Below are 20,915 nucleotides of genomic sequence, written 5' to 3'. Positions count from 1 at the left end.
CGGCTGGAAAAACACCGGAGATCGCGGGTGGGTGGGTGGGGTTGATGGGTGGATGATGTGGGTGGGTTTGTGGGTGGGTGGGTGAGTGGGTGAGTGGGTGAGTGGGTGAGTGGGTGGGTGGGTGGGTGGGTGGGTGGGTGGGTGGGTGGGTGGGTGAGTGGGTGGGTTTGTGAGTGAGTTGGTTGGTTTGTGAGTGGGTGGGTGGGTTTGTGGGTGGGTTGGTTTGTGGGTGGGTTGGTTTGTGAGTGGGTGGGTGGGTTTGTGAGTGGGTGGGTGGGTTTGTGAGTGGGTGGGTGGGTTTGTGGGTGGGTGGGTTTGTGAGTGGGTGGGTGGGTGTTAGGTTGGTTGGTTGGTGGGTTGGTTTGTGGGTCTGGGTTGGTGGGTTGGTTTGTGGGTGGGTTGGTTGGTTTGTGGGTGGGTTGGTTTGTGGGTGGGTTGGTTTGTGGGTGGGTTGGTTTGTGGGTGGGTTCGTTTGTGGGTGGGTTCGTTTGTGGGTGGGTGGGTTCGTTTGTGGGTGGGTTCGTTTGTGGGTGGGTTCGTTTGTGGGTGGGTTCGTTTGTGGGTGGGTTCGTTTGTGGGTGGGTGGGTTCGTTTGTGGGTGGGTGGGTTCGTTTGTGGGTGGGTGGGTGGGTTGGTGGGTGGGTGGGTGGGTTGGTGGGTGGGTGGGTTCGTTTGTGGGTGGATGGGTTAGTTTGTGGGTGGGTTCGTTTGTGAGTGAGTGGGTTGGTTTGTGAGTGGGTTGGTTTGTGAGTGGGTTGGTTTGTGAGTGGGTTGGTTTGTGAGTGGATTGGTTTGTGAGTGAGTGGGTTGGTTTGTGAGTGAGTGGGTTGGTTTGTGAGTGAGTGGGTTGGTTTGTGAGTGAGTGGGTTGGTTTGTGAGTGAGTGGGTTGGTTTGTGAGCGAGTGGGTTGGTTTGTGAGCGAGTGGGTTGGTTTGTGAGCGAGTGGGTTGGTTTGTGAGCGAGTGGGTTGGTTTGTGAGCGATTGAGTGGGTTGGTTTGTGAGCGATTGAGTGGGTTGGTTTGTGAGCGATTGAGTGGGTTGGTTTGTGAGCGATTGAGTGGGTTGGTTTGTGAGCGATTGAGTGGGTTGGTTTGTGAGCGATTGAGTGGGTTGGTTTGTGAGCGATTGAGTGGGTTGGTTGGTTGGTTTGTGGGTGGGCTGGTTTGTGGGTGGGTCAGTGGGTGGGTGGGTGGGTCAGTGAGTGGGTGGGTGGGTCAGTGAGTGGGTGGGTGGGTGGGTCAGTCAGTGAGTGGGTCAGTGAGTGGGTGGGTGGGTGGGTCAGTGAGTGGGTCAGTGAGTGGGTGGGTGGGTCAGTGAGTGGGTCAGTGAGTGGGTGGGTGGGTGGGTCAGTGAGTGGGTGGGTGGGTCCGTGAGTGAGTGGGTGGGTGGGTCCGTGAGTGAGTGGGTGGGTGGGTCCGTGAGTGAGTGGGTGGGTGGGTCCGTGAGTGAGTGGGTGGGTGGGTCCGTGAGTGAGTGGGTGGGTGGGTCCGTGAGTGAGTGGGTGGGTGGGTCCGTGAGTGGGTGGGTGGGTCCGTGAGTGGGTGGGTGGGTCCGTGAGTGGGTGGGTGGGTCCGTGAGTGGGTGGGTGGGTCCGTGAGTGGGTGGGTGGGTCCGTGAGTGAGTGGGTGGGTGGGTGGGTGGGTCCGTGAGTGGGTGGGTGGGTCCGTGAGTGGGTGGGTGGGTCAGTGAGTGGGTCAGTGAGTGGGTGGGTGGGTGGGTCAGTGAGTGGGTGGGTGGGTCCGTGAGTGAGTGGGTGGGTGGGTCCGTGAGTGAGTGGGTGGGTGGGTCCGTGAGTGAGTGGGTGGGTGGGTCCGTGAGTGGGTGGGTGGGTCCGTGAGTGGGTGGGTGGGTCCGTGAGTGGGTGGGTGGGTCCGTGAGTGGGTGGGTGGGTCCGTGAGTGGGTGGGTGGGTCCGTGAGTGAGTGGGTGGGTGGGTGGGTGGGTCCGTGAGTGAGTGGGTGGGTGGGTGGGTCCGTGAGTGAGTGGGTGGGTGGGTCCGTGAGTGAGTGGGTGGGTGGGTGGGTGGGTCCGTGAGTGAGTGGGTGGGTGGGTGGGTGGGTCCGTGAGTGAGTGGGTGGGTGGGTGGGTGGGTCCGTGAGTGAGTGGGTGGGTGGGTGGGTGGGTCCGTGAGTGAGTGGGTGGGTGGGTGGGTGGGTCCGTGAGTGAGTGGGTGGGTGGGTGGGTCCGTGAGTGAGTGGGTGGGTGGGTGGCTCCGTGAGTGGGTGGGTGGGTGGGTGGGTGGGTGAGTGGGTGGGTGGGTGAGTGGGTGAGTGGGTGAGTGGGTGGGTGGGTGGGTGGGTGAGTGGGTGAGTGGGTGGGTGGGTGGGTGGGTGAGTGGGTGGGTGGGTGGGTGGGTGGGTGAGTGGGTGGGTGGGTGGGTGGGTGAGTGGGTGGGTGGGTGGGTCAGTGAGTGGGTGGGTGGGTCAGTGGGTGGGTCGGTGGGTGGGTCGGTGGGTGGGTGGGTTTGTGGGTGGGTCTGTGGGTGGGTGGGTCTGTGGGTGGGTGGGTGGGTCTGTGGGTGGGTGGGTCTGTGAGTGGGTGGGTCTGTGAGTGGGTGGGTCTGTGAGTGGGTCTGAGAGTGGGGGGGTCTGTGAGTAGCTGTGGGGGTCTGTGGACAGGCGTGAGTTGCTCTATGGATGTGTGGTGGGTGTGTGAGTGTGTGACTTGGTGTGTGGGTGAGTGAGTGAGTGGTTTGGTGGGTCTGTGAGTGGGTGTACAGGTGTGCGAGTGGTTGCGTGGGCATGTACATGGCTGTGAGTGGGTGTCTGAGTGCCTGTGTGGGTGCCTGTGTGGGTCTGTGAGGGGCTCTCTGAGTAGATGTATCAATGACTGTATGGGTGTGTGAGTGAGTGTAAGGGTGTGTGGCTGTATGTATGTGTGGTTGGGTGTGTGTGTTGTTGGCTGTGAGTGGGGATCGGTGTGTGTTAATGGCTTTAAGTGGGCATTTGAGTGGCTGTGTGGGTCTGTGAGTAGGCATGTAAGTGACTGTATGAGTGTGCACTGGTCTGTGTGAGTAGATGTGAGTAGTTGTGTGGGGGTGTGAGTGGGTCTTTTTTTAAAAACAAATTATTGGAGGCGTGGCCAAGATGACGACGGAGTAGGACGTGCTTCCGAGTCCCTCCGGCGCCTCGAAATCTTCAGCCTTGTTCAGCACCCTCTTGGGGCCCCCATCTGCCCGTGATTCTAGCCTGCCTGGGGTCCCGCTGCTGAATAAGATCGACTGGTGGTGCCATTTTGCTTGCTGACCCGGTGATCCGCCGCAACTGGCGGAGCGGGCTGTAACGCCGGCGTGGGGCCTGGTGACAAGGGGCTCGTGTAGGAGTGTGCGGCGCAGTGGAGGAGTTGCCCGGACGGGGGCCTGCGGAATCGGCGCCTCTGGTTGTTGTGGGCGGCGGAGGAACACGCTGGGAAGTGCGGCGACTGTAATTCCCGTCGTCAGAGCGTGTGTGGGGCTGTCTGCGGGCACTGAGCACGGAGGAGCGGAGGCTCAACGACATCGCCTACTCAAGACTGGGGCTTTTGGGCCTGTGTGGGCCTACCTTCCCGGTGCAGCCCGCGGCATCCCCGCAGCGCTAGAATTTGAGACCGGCATTCACGCGCCCAGCCGGTGTGTGTTGACGCTCGAGGCCCTGCGCCCTGAAGGTACGGGAGCAACGGCTGACCCACCTTGCAACGCCCCTGGAACACGTTTTGGTCCTCGTCAGCCGAGGTGTAGTGGTGGACCCTCACAGGGGGAGAAGATCCGACCTGTCCCGTCCGGAAGATAGCTGAGGAGGTGAGAGACAGAGGAGGTAGCCTGACGGCATGCTGACCAGGGCTGTGGAAGGTGGCGGGGCGACATTCTGGTGGCGGCCCGCGGAGAGCAGAGGAGCCTGAGGGGTGGTCCCGACAGACCATGAGCTGTGGGGGTGAGTGCTGAGGTTGGAGGTTGAAAGGCCTGAACCGGACTGCTGGCCGGGGTCCAGCGTTGGGGCAGATAGCGGCCTAGTGGGGCCTGGAATTCACGGACAGTGATCGTGCCTGGCCCTCACGGGAACTGTCCACGGAGGTGAGCGGCGACGTGTGCGGTGGGGTATGGCAGTCTGTGGTGCAGCAAAAGGTGAATGTCTGGTGCATTTGGCTTAGGTGACAACTTTCTGCGCTGGGTCCAGTGCCTTTATGATGCCCCCACAGCGGTGGTTAGGGTCAATGGCTGTAAGTCGGCTCCCTTCCCCATCACCAGGGGGACGCGGCAGGGGTGTGCCCTTTCGCCACATCTTTTCGCGCTTTATATGGAGCCTTTTGCGCAGAGGATCAGGTTGCACGCTAGTATTTTGGGTATCCGCTTTGGGGCTGATGTGCATAAACGAATATGCTACTTACCAGTATGCATCTGTTCTTGGCATGTACGGCTGCTGACATTCATATCTTGTGCATAGATCGCCGTCTAGTGTTGGGTCCGGATGATTGCACATTGTTGTCCTGGAAGAGTCTTCGAAGTATCACGAGATAGGTGGCTCCTCCCCTGGACTACAGTGCGCATGGGCATCGACTCCATCCTCAGATTGTTTTTAGCCATTGTGGCAAAGATGGAGTGTAACACCGTGAGTGATGACCATGCTAAGAGTAATTGTAAGTGCTGCAGCCGCTACAGGCGCCGGGCGATATGAATGTCAGCAGCCGTACATGCCAAGAACAGATGCATACTGGTAAGTAGCATATTCGGTTCGAGGCATGTGGGCTGCTGAATTCATATCTTGTGCATAGAATACATAGCAGTCCCTCCATTAGCGTCGGCCACCTGTGCCAGCTGTAGCAGTTTGAAAAAGTGTTTTTAGAAAAGCCTGCCCTACAGCTGCCTGCTGTTTGGAGTGCACATCTACACAGTAGTGTTTTGTAAATGTGTGTGTGGTTGACCATGTGGCTGCTCTACATATGTCTTCTAAAGGAATATTTCCAAGGAAAGCAATGGAGGCCCCCAACTTTCGCGTGGAGTGGGCCCGTGGGGGAACCGTTAATGTGCGCTTGGCTTTTTGATACCAAATTTGAATGCACTTAACGATCCACCTGGCTATACCTGCTTTGGAAATGGGGTTGCCTTTGTGTTGTGGCGAAAAGGCAACAAACCGCTGTTTTGTTTTCAGAAAAGCTTTGGTCCTATCTATGTAGTACATTAGAGCTCTCTTGACGTCTAGTGTGTGGAGCTGTCTCTCCGCCACTGACTCTGGATTTTGGAAGAACACTGGCAGTTCTATAGTCTGATTGATATGGAACTGTGAAACTACCTTAGGAAGAAACTTAGGGTTAGTACGGAGTACCACCCTGTTGGAGTGAATCTGTATGAATGGCTCTTGGATAGTTAGTGCCTGGAGTTCACTAACGCGTCGCAGCGATGTGATTGCTATCAGGAAAGCCACTTTCCACGTCAAGAACTGAATCTCGCATGAGAGTAGAGGCTCAAAAGGTGGACCCATCAGTCTGGTGAGGACCATATTTAGGTTCCATTCAGGAGCTGGTGGGGTCCGGGGAGGAATAACTCGTTTGAGTCCCTCCAGAAAGGCTTTAATGGCAGGTACTCTGAAAAGCGAGAGATGCTGCCTGTTTTGGAGATTAGTTGCTATTGCGGACAAATGTATACGAATGGAAGCATAGGCTAGATTGCATTTGTATAGATGTAACAGATAACAAATGATGTTGTGAGTAGAGGCATCTAGCGGGTTGATGTTGTGGTCTGCACAATAAATGACATACCGCTTCCATTTTGCCGCATAACATGCTCTGGTGGTGGGCTTTCTTGCCTCTCGTATGATATCCATACAGTCGGGAGGCAAGTTGAGGTAGCCAAACTCTAAGACCTCAGGAGCCAGATCGCCAGGTTGAGCTGTTGCGGATCTGGATGCTGAATGTCGCCATGCTTCTGCGTCAAAAGCCTGGGCGTGAGGTGCAGCCTTTGATGCGGTACCACGGATAGTTCTAGAAAAGTGGTGTACCATGGTTGGCGTGCCCACGTTGGAGCAACCAGGATGAGTGTCATCGAGTGTTGCTTCAGCTTGCGTGCCACCAGCGGTATTAGAGGTGCTGGGGGAAAAGCGTACGCAAATCTGCCTGACCAGTTCATCCATATCGCATTGCCCTGCGACTGTGGGTGTGAAAACCTGGCGGCAAAGCTTTGGCATTTGGCGTTTTCCTTTGTGGCGAACAGGTCTATCTGTGGATGACCCCACTGCTGGAAGTACGGGTGGAGTACGGATGGATGTATCTCCCACTCGTGCATTTGGTGGCTGTGCCTGCTGAGCAGGTCGGCTATCTGATTGTCCTTGCCCGGGAGGTGTTCCGCCATGAGGAAGATGTTTCTCTGAATGGCCCACTTTCACATGCTCTGAGCCAGATGAGACAACTTTGGAGAGTGTGTACCTCCCTGCTTTTGTATGTAGTACATGGCCGTCATGTTGTCCGTCCGGATCAACACAACCTTGTTGCACAGATGTACTTTGAATGCTTTCATTGCCAAGAAGATAGCCATCAATTCTAGAAGGTTGATGTGCATCTTCTTTTGCTGCGCTGTCCATAGTCCCTGGACTGTGTATTGGAGTACATGAGCTCCCCATCCCTGGAGAGATGCGTCCGTGGTCAGAATAATTTGTGGCACAGGCTCCTGGAACTGTCGGCCTTTGCAAAGGTTTTGTGGATTCCATTAATGCAGAGAGTTGTATGCACGACCGGTCACCAACACTAGGTCTTTCAACTGTCCGTGAGCCTGGTTCCACTGACGTGCTAAGCACTCCTGAAGCGGACGCATATGTAGTCTCGCGTGCGGGACTATGAAGATGCAGGAGGCCATCATGCCTATCAACTGCATGAACACTCGTGCCGGAAACGAGCGTTGTGGTCTGAATTTTTGTATCAGCAATTGAATGCTGTTGATTCCCACTGAATTTGGCTGTGCTTTGGCTGCCAGAGTATCTATTGTCGTGCCCAGATACTGCTGTACGTGGGCAGGCTGAAGGTGGGACTTTGGATAATTCAGGGAAAATCCCAGATCGTGAAGAAGGTGAATGGTGTGGGACATGTGGGCGGCACACTGCTTGGCCGACTTCGCCTGGATAAGCCAGTCGTCCAGATAAGGGTAGACGTGAACATTTTGTCTCCGTAGGTGTGCAGCCACTGTCGCCAGGCACTTTGTAAACACCCTGGGTGCCGTCGTCACTCCGAAAGGGAGGACCTTGAATTGATAATGTTGATTTTGAATGGTGAATCTGAGGTATTTTCTGTGTGACGGGTGTAGCGGAATATGGAAATATGCATCCTTCAGATCTAATGTTGCTAGGAAATCTCCTTGACTGAGTAACGGTAGAACCTGCTGCAATGTGAGCATGTGAAAGTGTTCTGATAGGATTTACTGGTTTAGGGACCTGAGGTCTAGTATGGGTCTGAGGGACCCGTCCTTTTTTGGGATTAAGAAGTACAGCGAGTACACCCCTGTACCTCTTTCCTCCACAGGCACGAGCTCTATCGCTCCTTTTTGCAGCATGACGAGTACCTCCTGCTGCAATAAGTGCAAATGCTCTGTGGACATAGGACAGTGTCTTGGGGGCATGTCGGGTGGAGTGGACGTTAACTCCAGACAATAACCGTACTGGATAAGCTTTCTCACCCACCTGTCTGTAGTGATGGACGTCCAGACTGGTAGGAACTGTTGCAGTCTCCCCCCGACTGGTGTGGCATGGTCGGGGGGCAGTGACAAGGCGTCACTGTTTGTTAGCGGCGGAGGATCGGGAGCTGTTGTTTCCACGACCTCTACCCTAGGTGCTGTTTCCACGATAGCCATCTCTACTTTGTTTGGTGTAGGTGGTTTGCGTGCCTCCTTTATTGTATTGTGTCTGCTGCGACAGCGGGCCTCTGGAAAGTCCTCTATTGTTTGAGCTACGAAAAGAACTACCCCTGAACTGCTGGGACTGTAGAGCCCCCATAGACTTTGCAGTCTGTGTCCTTTTTGATCTTTTCCAAGGTGGTGTCCACCTGTGGTCCAAATAAGTGGTCAGGGTTCACAGGCTGGTTTAGTATGGTGGTTTGCATCTCGGGCTTGAAACCGGAGATTCTAAGCCAGGCATGTCGGCGCAACATTACACTTGTGTTAATTGCCCTGGCTGCGGTGTCTGCTGCGTCCAGCGCACACTTGATAGATGCATTTGATATAAGCTTCCCTTCCTGAATGAGCATCTCTGCTGCCTCCTTATATTCATCTGGCAAGTGTTGTAACAGGGTTTCAAGTGTATCGTAATGAGCCCTGTCATATCTGGCTAAGAGTGCTTGAGTGTTGGAAATGCGCCAGATATTGGCCGCTTGAGCTGCCACCCTCTTCCCTGATGTTTCTAGCACTTTAGATTCCTTGTCAGGGGGAGAAGCATCACCCGTTGTTTGCGAGTTTGCCCTCTTCTGGGCATTTGAAACTAGAGAGTCCAACGGCAATTGTCCCTTGATATAGGTGGGGTCCCCTAGTGCTGGTTTGTACTTTTTTCAATTCTGGGGTTCATCACCCTTGCTCTGGTGTTTCCTTTAAAAATGTCTGCAGCATGTTTTAAGACATCCTTTAGCATTGGTTGAGTCTTGACAGTTCTCTCTGAGGTGGAGAAGGTGTCAAACAAAAAATCCACTTCAATAGGGTCAGCATGGAGCTGGACATCATGATTTTTGGCTGCCCTTTCAATAAGCGCATTAAACGCCGCTGAGTCTTCAGTAGGCGAGGTTTTCACAGCATACAACTGACTGTCTGGGGCAGTGAGAGGATCTCCTGGGTCAGTAGCGTCCGCCCAGGGTTCATTGTGATCTTCAGGATCAGTGTCTATAGGATAACTGTACTCCTCATTGTCACCTTCCCCTGTCTCCACATCCGAGTAAGTTGGCGAGATAGGAGCAGTGACTTGGCCATGTGGTGAAATAGGCTCAACAAGAAGAGGTGATGTAGCAGAATCCTTCTTCTTTTTCAATGGAATTTTATAGGACTCCATAGGCTGTTCAGGGGCGATCTTTCGGTCATAAAGAGAAAGTCTACCCGTGTCTGCGTCGATGAATTGCCTCGACTGCTCTTCAAGCGGGGGCTGTCGATGCTGTGTGACAAGTTCCGCAGTTGCAGGTTTCGGCCCCGTGGACACCCTCTTGGACGCCTCGACGGCCGGTTTAGGGGCGAAGGCTTTAGGTACCACTTTCGGCAGCAGTGTGAACTGGATGGGCGCCGACGATTTTTGAGGTTTAGTGGTAGGCTTCGGTGTTGGAGTGTCTGTCGGTCCGACAGTAGAAGCCTTCTCTTTAATGCGTTTCAGCGATTCTGACACCAGCTTGGAGAAGGAGGCGGACGGCTGTGTCGACTCGACGGGTTCCTTCGAGGCACCACCAGGTGTGGGCTCGAGGATCGTACCGCTTTTAGCCTTATCATGTGTACCGCCTTTAGCCTTATCTGGTCGACGCATAGGATCTAGAACCTTCTGAGCTCCGAGTCCTTTAGCTGTGTCGACGGCCTTCGACGCCGACTTTTTCGGGTCGACGCCCTTGACCAATTGTTTCGGTGTCGCAGTCTTCGGCTCGATACCCTTCAGCGACCTCACCGGGTCGATAACACTCTTCTGCTTCGTCGGCGCTGATAGCTCGGAGGACTTCGAGCCGACCAAAGCAATACGCACTTTTGGTTTCGATTTTGCCTCCAGTGCTTTCGGTTGTGTAGACACCGATGCTTTCTCTTTCGGTTTCGATCGGTCAACCATTGGCTCCCTAGAAGTGTCCGTAGCCGGGCCCTGAGGCGAGGCCGTAGAACCAAGTGTACGATCTTGGGTAAGGCCATGTGGCGATCCCTCGACCTGAGCCTTATTGAGTGTCTTGTTCTCTGACCCCGTACCAACGATCGGGTCTAGCTCTTCGCCCGAGCTATCTTCTACGGCCCCAAAGGCCACATCGTCGTCTCCTACCTCGTCGACGACTTCATCAATATCGAGCATCTCGACATCTGCGTCGTAGTTGGAGTCTATCTCCGATGCAGGATCAGACTCTTGAACTTCCTGCTCGACTCCCTCATCCTCTTCGGTATCAAAAATGTTCACCGGGTCAGGTGCCGTCTGCTGGGCCTCCTTGCGCGCTGCGCGTCGAAGTCGAATCGTCTTCTTGGAGCGGAAACGAGAACAAGCCATACAGCTGGCTTCATCGTGATCGGGAGACAGGCACTTGTTGCACACCGGGTGGACGTCGATATGAGGATACTTAGAGTTGCAAACGGGACACCTCTTGAACGGGCTCCGTTCCATGATGGTTCGTCGATAAGGCCTCGGGCGTCGAAAAGCCACGCGGCTCCTCTGGAGGTTCGGCTCGGAACCCGAGCTGGAACAAGAACTGGGCATCGATCGCAAGACAATACCGACGATAACTAAAGGCCTTTAGGCCAAAAAGAAAGTTTTCTATCGATTCCGAACTTGAGTTAACCAATATGCATCCGAACCCAATGGCGGAAAAAAACAATCTGAGGATGGAGTCGATGCCCATGCGCACTGTAGTCCAGGGGAGGAGCCACCTATCTCGTGATACTTCGAAGACTCTTCCAGGACAACAATGTGCAATCATCCGGACCCAACACTAGGCGGCGATCTATGCACAAGATATGAATTCAGCAGCCCACATGCCTCGAACATAAGCCTATATGCGGACGATGTTATTCTGGCAGTGCAGGACCCCTTCACCTCCCTGCGACATTTATCTACAGAACTACGTGCTTTTCATACGGCGGCAGGGTTCAAGGTTAACTTTTCTAAATCTCAAATCCTCAACATTTCAATCCCGTCCACGGATGTGGAGGATCTACGGAGGGACTTCGAGTTCCACTGGTCGCACTCCGACCTCACGTACCTTGGTATTCGTCTGGCTCCGACCCTGCTCAGAACGCTCTCCTTGAATTACTCTGTGCTAAAGGAACAGGACGCCAAGTCCCTCTCGGGCTGGTCCCGCCCCAATTTAGCATGGTTTGGTAGGCTGGCTGCCATTAAAATGACCATCCTCCCTAGAATACTCTACCTGTTTCAGATGCTGCCCCTAACGACGCCCCCAGGCATGTTGAAGGTTCTCCAGCGAATGCTTAATAAATTCCTGTGGAACAACAAGCGACCAAGTGCTCCGTTCGCCACTATCACCTCCCCGAAGGCGGCAGGGGTCTGGGTTTCCCTCAGCTCCTGGCGTACTTTCAGGCGTCCTGTCTCCGATATATAGTGGAGTGTGACAGGCCCATGTCCAGTAAACAATGGCTCTTCATGAACCAAACGGTTGCAGGCTGTAACATCTGGCGGGAGCTTTGGTTGCCGCGTAAAAGTAGGTTGTGGGGCCTGTACTCCTCCCCGGTTACGTCTCAGACGCTGGGGGCCTGGGACCAGCTAGTGCTCCGTAAGGGGTGGACCTCTTTCCCTTCTCCAGTGACGCCAATAGTGGACAACCCTGACTTTCCACCAGGTCGTGCTTCGCCGATTTTTCATCGCTGCCGCGAAAAAGGTTCCAAGAGAGCGGGTATGCTCTTTGACTTGGATGGGCTTATCCCGTTCCCTGTATTGCGGGCAGACTATTTCCCCCTGGATGAGGAGGATGCCTTCTATCACGCGCAAGTGGCGCACTGGGTGACCCGGCCAGCCAACGTAGCCCTTATGTCGCGACCGTTCACGACTTTTGAACAATGGCTCATCGGCAAGAAGGATGACCGGAGCCTTATATCGGAACTGTATGCCATGATCTTGTGCTGCTCCCGGAAGCAGCGGACGAAAGCACAAGTGCGTTGGGAGACGGAATTGGGTCGTCCCTTCTCGACTAAAGAGTGGGAGCAAGTGTTCTACCGCGCACATCATACGACCTCTAACACAGCGGGGACCAAATCGGCATACAAAACAGCAACATATTGGTATTACACGCCAGCGCGGGTCAAGCAGTGGGACACAGCTAAATCAGGTCGCTGTTGGAGGGGTTGTGGGATGTCTGGCAATCTGACGCATCTGCTGTGGCGCTGCCCGAAATTAGAACACTACTGGTCATCTGTACTGGATGAGTTGGACACTGCGTTTCAGATCACATTGCCTCGACTCCCTGAACACACCTTACTAGGGCTCCCCATCCTAAATTCTCTCCCTTGCGCTCGCTCCCTGGCAGGCAAACCGCGTTAGCCTTACTCGCAGCGCGGCAGGTGCTCCTGGCGCAGTGGGGCTCCCCGGTGATCCCGGACTTGCGGGACTGGCTTCAACGTCTGTGGCACCTCCTGGCCATGGAGCACCTCTCCCTAGGTATGGATGGGAAGGGTTCGGAATATGCTACCCTGTGGACACCGTTCCTACGGCTCTTGTCTAAAGATCTTCGTGAGGTAACGTGCCCGAAGTACCTACAAATCCTACAACTTATCCCTCTAGCCCCGGTTGGCGCCACGCCACACACCTGAGCTTTGGAGGGCTTCTACTTGAGGAGGGGAGCGGCCCTTGGGACTCAGAGGGAGTTAGATAGCGCTGATGCGGAGTGGGGGGGGGGGTTGGGGGGCAGAGGATGGGGGGGATGGAGGGGTTTATGTTACCTTGTTTGTTGTGGATTTTTCTTACTTAAAATAGCGGGTGCATTGCACTCGGTGGGGCGGCAGCGATGTCACATTAACGCGGGGTCGACCTCCGGGTTGTAGACCCAGACGCTGTGTATGGATCTTATTGGCCTATGCCCTGCTGGCTATCAGATGTAGGCAGCTGGGCTGTGTATGAAGCTGTTTGGTCCGCTTAATAAAATGTTTGATTCTAAAAACAAATTATTGCGCACTGGTTCTGTGAATCCGTCGCAGATTCACACAGGGGGCCACGTGGAGAATCGCAGCGGATTACCGGATCTTTGAGTACCCAAAAAAAAACATTTTGGCCAATTTATTGCCCATGAGGTGTCCCTTACAGACCCCTTTATCAGTTCCATGGGGTCATGGTACCTCTACCCTGACCACTTCTATCAATTTTTACTTTTACTTTTATTTTTCCCCCAGGACCGAGTCCCGATACACAAAATGGCAGCCACAGCCACAACTTTCCTTTCAGGCAACGGCCAGCTAATCACTGCATTGCTGTTGGCGCATGGATCTACGGATCTGCGTCTCTAGAATATACATACATAATTGTGCTTTAATAACTCTAAAAATACTGAACAGATTTACACCTAATTACAACAAGCACACTTTCTGGCCCAGGATCAAACTTTCTGCCAAATTTGATGAAATTCCATTCAGCAGTTCGGGCTGTAGTTGTATCTAAAATGTCCATGGGAAACTGCATGGGGGAATAGCATTTTGGGGAACCACTCTTTTCTCAGCCCCCACTTGGGAGATCACCCGAAAACGTTTCAGACAGCAGCTAAAGTGATTGGCAAACTAGGTTTGAAAATTATGTGAAGCTTAGCAAAACAAAAAATGCTCGGTCCATAGGAGCTAGGTCCTAACTATAACTACCTACTGGCGACCACCAGAACATACACACAAATACATACATACACACAGACTCACACAAGGAAATGAAGGACATAATTTAACATTGCTAAGGGAAGATTCTAAACTTAACAAAACACATGATCCCAGACCAATCCATGAATTTCAGTCTTGCCATCTTAATGTGAAGCACATCAAAATTAATTCAGGGAAAAAAGTGAAAAAGAGGAAGTTGTCTCAGTTAAGCAGACTGTATTTTTATTGCGGATTACGATGACCTGTAAATTACACAATGAAAACAGTAATACATTACAGCCCCTAGTAGGACTCACTAAATTAATTTGCTGGAAATAAAGCACATCTTTGGAAAGCTAAGAATAATTAAAACAAATAGATTAAAATAAATAAAAGTTATGTTTATCATTCAATTCAAGCTGCAAGCATGAAGAAATTACTGATTTACCATTAAGAAAATTACATCTATACTCTGTTAAATGGCATGTTTAAATCATAACTGAAAGTAAGCAATCATCTATTATAAAAATGGAGGTCATAGAAAAAGAAATGTACTTACAACAAACCAGATGTATTCTTCAGTTCATTAATGCTTTTCTCAGGAACCTTCCCACCGCTAAACCATTTTTTTGTGGCAGAAAACAACGATCGGCTTAACCCCTTTCTTGATATCAGCTAAAAGTTAATAGATATGTTAAATTATTTCATAAGGAAAAAATGTAATCTGAGAAATGCACCAACAGAACTAAGAAAGAACAGTATGGGGAAATACAGGATTCAGTGAAGAAAACCATTGGTGCACACAGCAGTATCTGGTCAATAATACAATGTTATCTTAACAATGAATTATAAAGTGGTGCATATTTACTTTGCCTTGCAGAGTTAAAAGAAAATAAATGGAAACATGAATAATTCTAACAATTATTTGCAATACAGAGATCAATCCTGCTGCAACAGTATGTACTGGCAACTGCAGGCTGCCTCCAGTGTTAATGCCCAGAGCCAAAGGAGAGGGCAAAGAAATTATATTTGAAATGAAGTAACCCCTTCTGTACATTATAAGCCCATTGGATGGCACTGAAGAATTTCATCATAATCTAGAGTAACAAGGTTGACGGTCAGATTCCTTTCTGCAATTATGGAACTTCGAGATGATTTGCAATATCCATTCAATATACTACAGAGAGTATTTTATTCATTATAATACACTGTCACATCATCAACCTTCCCACAACCAACTTAACTCCTTGGTATTATTTTTTTCCTTCGTCAGAAAGCGATAGTATGATTGCAAGAATGAATAAAGCAAAATCTGTACTATGAAAGTAAACCCACCAAGCAAATAGCAAGGTTTGCAAAAAGATAGTAAAATCAATTAAATAAGTCAGATTAAAAACATGCAGCACCTGAAAATACATAGAAACAGATTTTTGTTTTCCTGAAATTAACTATAGAGAGCAAAAAATAAATATGTAAGCATAAATAAATCCTTTCTGCTGATCACCGTTTATTTTAGAAAAACAAGACAGAGGATCAAAAAAATTAGTTCTCGGTTTTACTTGTTTAAACTGCAGCTGCAATTATTTTATGAGACATGACTTTCAACTTGGCAGCATGCATAATGATGTCACAATCCAAGCGTAATGACTTATTACACTTGATCAACTACGTCATTTCTTTAAAGAGGACTAGAGAAGTCACAACTTACTACAATATATGCGGTAAAGTATCACCTGCAGTACATAATAAGGATATTGTAAGTCACTGAGGAGTTTCACGACCATATAGAGGAACAAGGCCAAAGACTGACCTTCTTGGAGCTGCCTCTTGGTCACGGCGTAGCAGATCTTAATGCAAAGCAAACTTCACCTAACCTGTGTCCTTTTCTTCACAGCAGTCCTTTTCTTAGGCCCGGAGTACCCTACAAATGCTGATAGTCTGCACGTTGTTCTTAGGTATGATCAATTTAAAAGCTTCAAGCCTTTTTGGGGCCCAGCTGAAACTCCCCCTCTTCGAGGGGTGATAATGCACACAGGCAGAAAGACAGATTGTCCAATGTGGAATAAAGTCACCAGTTTAGCCTATGCATCAACCTGAAGAGCGTCCACACAGGAAATGTTAAGACCAAATTAATTTCTCACTGTGGCCGCACAAATGGTTTGGAAGGAAATGTGTGTAAAACCGTTAAACCTTAACACAATAGGTGATTTAAAAAAAGACTTGTTGGTCTGGCAAACATAACACGGTCGAAAGGGCTGATAAAAACCTTTTAATAGTGCTTGCTGCAAGGCCTTCCTGAGCCAAAGACAAAATTAACAAAAGAGCATCTAACAGCTCGACTTGTAAAGGGTCAATCTTTTGGCTAACAGACCAGGACATATACTTCTTAGAAGGGCATCTGACGGCAAGGATGGCATCCACCACTTCAGGCAGCAGATCAAAAGCAGTCAAAAGCAGTCAACAGCCACTACTCAATATCCACGCATGAAGGTGTAGATTGCACATGTTCTGGGACAGAACACTTCTGTGGTGCTCCAACAGAAGATCTTCTTAAAGTGGAAGCCTGATCAGAGGACAGGTGCTTATGCCCAGAGGTTCAAGGTACCACACTCTCCTGGCACAAACCAGAGCCACTCGGGTGACTTTAGCCTAGTGATTCCAAACCTTTTTCAAAACTCTGGAAAGGGGAGTGATGGGTGGGAAGGCATACAGGAGTCCCGTTTTCCATTGCAAACGGAATCCTAGTGAGCGTTTTTGCAGAAACTCCAAAGCGCAGTCTTGGACACTGCACATTCTTGACAGCCACATACAGGTCTAGCTAGGGTTCTACCCATTGGTGAAAGATACCCTGCACCATTCTCAGGATGTAGACGCCATTTGTGATCTGCCAGACACCACCTGCTTAGCTCGTACACTCTGGAATTCAAGGATCACGCAGGTAGTTTGCAATCAAAGAAATGCCCTGTAGCTCCAACAAACTTCAGGGCCTTCTGGCACAGCAGCCAACTCTGCCCTGCGTGTTGCAATACCACATGGCAGTGGTGTTGTCCTTGACAACCTGCACCAGCCTCCCCTTGAAAGAAGGCTAGGATGACCTTCAGAACCAGATGAATGGCCAGCAACTACAACACACTTATATGGAGCTGGTCTTCCACTTGAGAACAGAGTCCTCTGATTACCACCTCCCTAACCCAGCAGTGAGACATCCATCACCACAGTGAGCTTAGGCAGGGAAGGGAGAGGGGCTGTCCTTGAACCATAGGTTACATCTGAGAGACAGCGGGACTGGTATTTGAAATTACACGTCCTGCAGATCCAAGGACACCATCCAGCTCCAAAGTCCAAAGCAGTCAATTCAATTTAACTTTATTCGATTCATACAAAGAATCATAAAAGTTTGTAGTTCAGTACAAATGTAAAAAGAGAAAGTTATTCAAGTCATTAAAAACAGATTAAAAAAAACCATTTACAGAGTTAGGGTGCATCAGTTAAGAACTTCCTTCTGGTGATAACGGACCTCAAAAACCTTGCCACTACTACACATGTAAACAAATCCGGGAGCAATTGTAAAAATAAATAGGCCGGTCTACATTGTCTAAAATTTAAAGATTTCATCAAAGGCTTGATAAAAATAGTCTTTAAGTCAGTATAAAATATACAAAAAAACAATACATGATTGATTGTTTGGAGATCTGGTCACAAGGACAACATGTTAGTCGACAAGACCAATTATTTATGTTATGGAAACTAGTCAAGCGGTGGAAAATTTCCAGTCTGAAACGTGCCAAGACAAATCTGTGTTGGGCATTTAAAACACCGATTAAATACGGTTGCATCGTATAACAGGTCAGTACCATTTGATTATGTTGTATGGTGGGCTTCACAAGTTCCAATGTTAATCTTTTTTCCTCCAAGTTGTCCAAACATATTCTTTTTAATGATTCTCTAGATATATGCAATAAAGATTCAGGCTTTGCATAGTATTCAGAGTGGCAGATATCATGCATGAAATTGTTTACGTATTTCAACCACGTTATTTTCAGTGCATGATCAGCACCGCAGCAATCTTGTAAAATGGCTCTGTCAAAACTCGGATAATCTGATGTCCATAATTTGTGCCAGAGGAGGACTGGCTGCACCCTTATAAGGTCCTCCAAATATGTTATACCCAGTTCTGCATGACAGACAAAATTAGAACGGCTGCTAGGAAGCCCTAACAGGTTTTTAAGAAACCCATTTTCTACCAGCTGTAAAGAATCAACGTCTACATGTTCCCACAATTCAGAACCTTACATCGCTATTGACCGGCATTTGGCGTTATAAATGCTCAACATGTCCCATGGGAGTTTATGTCCCAGTTTCCTGGAAAAGTTACTCAGACCCGCAATTGATCTGAGAAACAGCATTCTTCTTGATTTTACAGCGCTTTTCCAGTTGCCATTACTATCAAATATTATTCTTAAATACGAAAAAGTTAGTGTTTGAGGTGAAGTCTTGTTTCCTATTAAAATGTTATGTCCCTTAGCTGACTTTTGGCCAGTTTTCATTACATACGTTTTGCCTATATTGATTAAAAGACCCATATTCTCCATGAAGTTAACACATTTATCTAAAAGATGTTGCAGAGCATTAGGGGTGCGGGTCAAGAGCACCGCATCATCAGCATACAATAATACTGGTTCTGGCCTGTTGCCAATTGAGGCAGGTCCATACAGGAGTCTTCAAGGGTACCACCCAGGCCATTAATATACAAATTAAATAAAAAAGGCGCGAGCACACACCTCTGACGGACCCCCCTCTTGATGTCAACTGGGCTACTGCATTCACCATTCATACCATATCGAATCTTGGCAGAACTGGTTGAATACAAATATCTAAGAAAATTGACGATGGCACAGTCAACACTCATGGAGGTCATAATAGACTAACGTTTTTCATGGACCACTCAATCGAATGCAGAGGACAAGTCCACAAAGGCCAAAAACAAATTGCCCCCTTTTATTTGTGTATATTTGCTCACTAGCAGGTTCAGGTTAATAGCCTGCTATATGGTCCCAACACCCTGGAAGAAGCGGTATTGGAAGTCGGTCAAAATATTATTACAGTTTGCCCACTCTTGTAATCTGTGTAGCACAACACTGCCCGCAACCTTAATCAAAGAATCCAGCAGGGAGATGGGTCTGTAGTGTGCAGTGCAGTTTCGATTTCCCTTTTTAAATATTGGTACAATGTGTGATTCCGACCATGACACTGGGAAACGAACTTCCCGAAAGGACTTAAAAACCAGGCTCACGGGAGGACCCCAGAGGTCGATATTGTCCTTAAAGATAGCAATCGGAATCCCGTTGGGGCCAGGTGCTTTTCCTCCCTTGCTCGCTCTGAGAGCCAGTATCACCTCCTCCAGTGTAAAGTTAAAATCAAAATATTTCCATGAGAAGGTAAGCCCAGTGGAGACAACTCTCGTCCCTGTCACAGAGTTGTCTTGTACTTCATTTGGGCCCATATATAGTTTCGCAAAGTGGGCCATCCATTCCTGTTCTGTGATTGCTACCTCTATGCTAGGTTTATCATCATCGTCACAGCAAAATGGTGAATTTACCACACGCCTGTAGAACTTAGAATCTTTGTTCTGGCTTGCCTCCTGCAGATGATCACAGGCCTCCTCTTTCCAAATCTTTTTACGATGATTTAAAGCTTCCTTATAAGCCAGCCTGCAGTACTGTACTACTGTTATTCCTGGGTACCTCCTTCAAAGCCCACTTTAACTTCTTATGAGCAAGAGTGCATGCATGGTCAAACCACCCATGCTTTTTCATGGCCCCTCTGATCTGGTTAGTAGTCAGCCCCGCACTAATTTCCTCCCTAATATGTCTAAAGGCCTCCACAACCGCGTTGGCATCTGTAGTCTCGTCCAGACAGACCTTGAAGGACCTACTCTGATTTGTAAATATTTTCTGTAAAATTGAGATGGTCAACCATGGACCAGCACAGGGCAAAGCCATTTAGACAGGAGAGTGCTATATTTTCAGCGGCAAGGGTGGGTTGCCCTATGCCAGGCTCACCTTGAAGACGAATATCCAGTGAGAAATTCTGTGGAAAATGATCACTTAATGCGAAGGTATGTAGTATAAAGTTAAAAACTAGTGCGGAGTAGCGTTTAGAAAATAAGAGAAAATCAATGCCACTCCTACCTCAACTGCCATCAAATGTACAGGGTACAACAACCGGGCTGCCTCCAAGTTCATTACTAAAGCCTAGATCATATTTAAAAAGCAGCTCATTGAGTTTCTCTCCGTACCCGGAATGAGAAAAGTGAGTGACATCGTCACCCTTTGCAGAGGTCATACCACAAACTTTATTAGCCACCAATTCACTCACATTTGGAGTCCGGCGTGAGGCGGGGAGGTCGCGTATCGCCGGCTTTTGGCTGAAATCTCAGAATTTGGGATATATACAATTCAGATATTTTAAGGTGTTGGAGCAGAAATCAGCACAGCAGTCCTTACAAGGATCACCCCTCACGCCACAGGAGTAGTGTGGCTTGGAATTATCGCCACATTTAAAATATAATTGAAGTGAATTTGTTCAGCCGTGAACAAGTCGCATGTACAACCATACTGTGGCGACGAAACACATGTTGGCTTGGGAACTGTTCACTTATTGAAAACACGAGGACCTATTAAAAAAGAAAAAAGTGAAAATGAGAACATTCAGACTGATTTTCTTGTGTTTTATGTATTAATAACAATACAATATATGATGTCTTGTTGCTTATGCCACAGAACTTAGAGGCAGGTGGTTCTCTCTAAACCTTGAGCACCGTCACTAATAAGGCTTGTTTGTACAAATAATTGGTGTAATTACCTATTGGCGCCTACAACCTATTACCTATACCAAGGAGTCCAACCAAACTTAGCCACCAATTGGCAGGGTTGGATGTTCAAAACGCCCCCCAAAGCAGGATCTTTTCGTTAGGGCCCTTGTCCAGAATAGATTCCAAATCCTCATCAAGTTGGCAGAGAGAATCTATTATGTCCAAATCATGGGCATTATTGTAAAAATTATCTAATATCAATGAAATAGAGGTCATACACACGACCAGGACAATTTGGTAAAACAAGTTGGATGGATGGACATTAGCACTAGTAGTGGCCAATTTGTTAGATACGTAAACACAGAGACCGCCCTTTGATCTACCGTGACTGGATGGAGTTGCTTTGGAATGAAAGGTCTTGAACCCATTAAGATGCATAGGGTTGTTGGCCCAGGTTTCTTGCACCATCGAGATCTCAAAGGCTGTCAAACTCGAACCATTCCGGATTACTGCATTTACTGCATAGCACCGCCACATTCCAACTTCGGATACTAATACTATACCGTGGTGATGTTATCAGTGTCATATTGTCATCATCAGTATCAACAATATTAATTCCGGTTGGAATACATGGGTCAATAGTGTTAT

General features: G+C 49.3%; 1 protein-coding gene across 4 annotated transcripts in view; it reads right to left on the bottom strand.

The window, feature by feature from the left end:
- Positions 1-20,915, bottom strand: part of TRAPPC8 (trafficking protein particle complex subunit 8) — a 1,467,367-nt gene that overhangs the window by 885,418 nt on the left and 561,034 nt on the right. For all 4 annotated transcript variants that reach the window (XM_078687367.1, XM_078687364.1, XM_078687365.1 and 1 more), the window contains one exon: positions 14,013-14,128. In XM_078687367.1, coding sequence (XP_078543493.1) covers positions 14,013-14,128 — 116 coding nt within the window. The remainder of the gene's footprint in view (positions 1-14,012; positions 14,129-20,915) is intronic.

The sequence above is a fragment of the Lissotriton helveticus genome, chromosome 4_1 (genome assembly GCF_964261635.1).
Source record: "Lissotriton helveticus chromosome 4_1, aLisHel1.1, whole genome shotgun sequence".
Taxonomy (NCBI): Eukaryota; Metazoa; Chordata; class Amphibia; order Caudata; family Salamandridae; genus Lissotriton; species Lissotriton helveticus.
Note: the sequence above shows the minus strand (reverse complement) of the source record. Positions and strands in the feature narration are given on the sequence as shown.